This window comes from Urocitellus parryii, chromosome 11 (genome assembly GCF_045843805.1).
Source record: "Urocitellus parryii isolate mUroPar1 chromosome 11, mUroPar1.hap1, whole genome shotgun sequence".
Classification (NCBI taxonomy): domain Eukaryota; kingdom Metazoa; phylum Chordata; class Mammalia; order Rodentia; family Sciuridae; genus Urocitellus; species Urocitellus parryii.
The window spans coordinates 69,305,824-69,309,499 of record NC_135541.1 but is presented as its reverse complement, the minus strand read 5'-3'; the positions used below and the strand labels follow the sequence as shown (position 1 = coordinate 69,309,499).

The window sequence follows — 3,676 nt, the reverse complement described above, 5'->3', positions numbered from 1 at the left end:
AGCCAGAGGATTAGGGCCAGGAAGAGCAGGGCCCACAGGGAGCAGGGCCAGGGGGAGCAGGGCCCAGGAAAGAAAGACCAGAGGAATCATGGCCCAGGGGAGCAGAGCCAAGGGGAACAGGATCAAGGGGTAGCAGCACCAAGCGGGAGTGGAGCACTGAGGGGAGCAGGTTCCATAGGCGCAGGGCCAAGGGGGGAGCAGGATAAGAGGGAACATGTCCCAGAGGTGTAGGGCCATGGGGGGGTGGCGGTGGGGAACCTGGCACAGGGGATTAAGGCCCAGGGACCTGGGCCAGGGCGACCAGGGCCAGGGGGAACAGGGCCCCATGAGCAGGGCCCATGAGGAGCAAGACCAGGGGAGCAGGGCCCAAGAATGGTCTTTGGGGAGTAGGGCACAGGGAAGCAGTGCCCTGGAGGAGCATGGCCCAGGGGAGCAGGGCCAGGGGAAGCAGGGCCCAGGAGAGCAGTGACATGGCGACCAGGGCCAGGCGATTAGGGCCAGGAAGAGCGGGGCCCATGGGGAGCAGAGCCAATGTAAGCAGGACAGAGGGGTTGCTGGGCACAGGGGTGCAGGGCCAGGGAGAGAAATACTCAGGGGGAGCAGGGCCCAGGGTAGCAGAAACAGGGCGAGCAGGTTGCAGAGGATCAGGGTCCAGGGAAGTAGAACCAGAGGGAGTATAGATAGGGATTTCCAAACTTCTATGGCCCTTTATGTTCTAGAAGCTGCATCTGTTGCTGGCAGTGCTATTCTGTAATAGGTTGTCTACTTTTAACAGTTTGGATTTAAGAATAATAATAGTTGAACCTCATTATTCAGCTTTTATTTTCTGAGCTCCACATGGCAGACAGAAAAAGATGAATAAGCAAAAATAGAGGGCTTGGGCTATCACTTGAATATCCCCTGCCTTTTTCAATCCAATTAGAGATATACAAGATTTTACTATATTCTCTATGTGTATTATTCAGAGTGATTATGAGACATAGAAAAATATCTTGTTTCTAAAAAATTACTTGCTTTGTACATATAGAGAAAGGAATTATTTTTCTTGGATAAGCAGAAAATTAACCAGAATACTATTTCTGAAGTGGTCTGTGAGCACCCTTAAATCACTCATTGTAGTCCAATAACCACTTTCTAGTCCAGGGAATGAAAAAACTTTAAAATGTATGATGATATCTTATCCTCAGAGATACCATCATGTTTTCACCAGGAAAGTGGTGGTCAGTGCCTGATGTTTCTGCATAGTGTACATAACTAGCTAGGTTTCCAAGAGTCGTTAGCAAAGGGAAAAGATTGTGCCCCTAGAAGGATTCATTTCCATATACTGCCATTAGAAGTCATAGTAGTTTTCCTTCCTTTTCACATTCTGGAAAAAAAAGTTTTCATATGCAAATTCTGACTTTTCCCTTTGGACTTAATAAAATATTCTTTATCTTCTAAGGTACTTGCAACAGACATGTCAAAACACATGAATCTGCTGGCTTATTTGAAAACTATGGTTGAAACTAAGAAAGTGACAAGTTCTGGGGTTCTTCTTCTTGATAACTATTCTGACAGGATTCAGGTAAATCATTATTTGATTTTGTGTTGTGTGTTTGTGTGTGTTTGTGTACACATGCACATGTGTCTGTGTATTCTGCTTTGATAAAATTCATTTCTCCCATCTTATACTTTCAGTAACTATAGGCAGGATTTTTACCCACACTCTCATCCTGAGAATTAACCAGGTAGAAACTTACTGTTCTTTTTAGTTGCCCATATATTTAAAAAACAAAAACATCTAAAACCTCCCAAAAACCATCCACATAAGGAGGCCTGAATTTCATTAACCACACTCATAAACAGCTTCTCCTATGACACTTAGATGCAGTAGAAGTGGCATAATTTGGAACTATTTATACAAGTGTGAACCACACACAGACACATCTTTGTTAAGCTGTTTGAAATAAATCTTACACTATGTGTATTTTTAAGTGTCACAGTCATCCGACTTGAATTTCTAGTTTGAAAAAAAATTGGAGCAAGTGCTGAGTAGAGAATTCCTCTGTCTACTATAGGTCCTTCAGAACATGGTGCACTGTGCAGACCTGAGCAACCCCACAAAGCCTCTCCAACTGTACCGCCAGTGGACAGACCGGATAATGGAGGAGTTCTTCCACCAAGGAGACCGAGAGAGGGAGCGTGGCATGGAGATAAGTCCCATGTGTGACAAGCACAATGCATCTGTGGAAAAATCACAGGTAATGCATGACACAGAAAGCCTTCCAAGAGAAGAAAGATGCAGCTAGCATTTGTTTACTCATAGTGTTTTCTTGGGCTTTTAAAATTATTTGTTTTTGACAGAATCAGTTTCACCTTACCACTTATGATATAGAAAACCTGCAATTGTAGAACTTAGATTTACATAGCCATGCTTCTACTGGTGTGGCATTCTGTTCATTCATTATAACCATGTTCATGTACATAGTGTATTTGTTTATTTCAGTTATCTAGATTCACATTTTATTCTAAAATAAGTTCCAGACCCCATATCCTGCCATGTAAATAACTGAAAATGTTTTTGCATTGTGAACATATTCTTGAACTACTAATCATTCTAGAGGCTAGAAACTTTCACCAGCTAGAAACAACACTTTTATATGGTCTCTTATCTCAAATAATGACTATTTTACCAAACTAACGTTAGTACTATTCTGATTGCTGTTATATTTGTGGGCCATGATCTACTTAATCTTTTTAATGGTCTCTTAGTCCAATTGGACTGCTCATATTGGATTTCTTTTTTTTAACTAGATGGGCTTCATAGACTATATTGTTCATCCTCTCTGGGAGACATGGGCAGACCTTGTACATCCTGATTCCCAGGATATTTTGGACACTTTGGAGGACAATCGTGAATGGTACCAGAGCACAATCCCTCAGAGCCCCTCTCCTGCACCTGATGACCAAGAAGAGGGCCGGCAGGGTCAAACGGAGAAATTCCAGTTTGAACTAACTTTAGAGGAAGATGGTGAGTCAGACACCGAATAGGACAGTGGAAGTCAAGTCGAAGAAGACACTAGCTGCAGTGACTCCAAGACTCTGTGTACTCAAGACTCGGAGTCTACTGAAATTCCCCTTGATGAACAGGTGGAAGAGGAGGCAGTAGGAGAAGAGGAAAGCCAGCCGGAAGCTCCTGTAATTGATGATTGTTCTCCTGATACGAAACAGTACAGAGACTGTCACACCTTTTTTTTTTGTTTTTAAAGTAGAAAATTGTTTCCAAAGTGCATGTCACATGCCACAACCATGGTCACACCTCACTCTCATCTGCCAGGATGTTTGTTGAACAAAACTGACCTTGACTACTCAGTCTGGCGCTCAGGAATATCGTAACCAGTTTCTTCACCTCCATGTCATCAGAGCAAGGGGGATATCTTCGAGAACAATGTTTTAACAGAATTTCAGCTTGGGAGAGCTGACAAAGCAGATACAATCAACTCCAAAATGTTTTCAAGGGAGAGTGGCTCATCAGGCAGCCCAGTAGTAGATTGGATTTGGGGTTTCTTTTATTTGTTTGCAATATTTTTTGGAAGAAAGAAGGCATTACATGGATGGAGTGAACTTAGTGGATGGAGCAACAAAAATGTCACAAATAGGACACAGCATGAGTCTGTTTCCAGGAGGAGGATGAGCC

At 43.2% G+C, this 3,676-nt stretch overlaps 1 protein-coding gene across 1 annotated transcript; it reads left to right on the top strand.

The window, feature by feature from the left end:
- The first annotated feature begins 1,456 nt into the window (after window positions 1-1,456).
- LOC144249057 (3',5'-cyclic-AMP phosphodiesterase 4D-like) lies at window positions 1,457-3,417 on the top strand. The gene is made up of 3 exons (XM_077790978.1): window positions 1,457-1,564; window positions 2,058-2,240; window positions 2,794-3,417. The coding sequence occupies exons 1-3, from the start codon at window positions 1,457-1,459 to the stop codon at window positions 3,028-3,030; spliced, it is 528 nt and encodes a 175-aa protein (XP_077647104.1). The 3' UTR covers window positions 3,031-3,417.
- Window positions 3,418-3,676: the final 259 nt, after the last annotated feature.

Coding starts and splice junctions, on each gene's coding strand:
- LOC144249057 (XM_077790978.1), top strand. CDS start 1,457: ATGTCAAAACACATGAATCTGCTGGCTTATTTGAAAACTATGGTTGAA. Junction 1,565..2,057: donor ACTATTCTGACAGGATTCAG/GTAAATCATTAT, acceptor TGTCTACTATAG/GTCCTTCAGAACATGGTGCA. Junction 2,241..2,793: donor CATCTGTGGAAAAATCACAG/GTAATGCATGAC, acceptor TTTTTTAACTAG/ATGGGCTTCATAGACTATAT.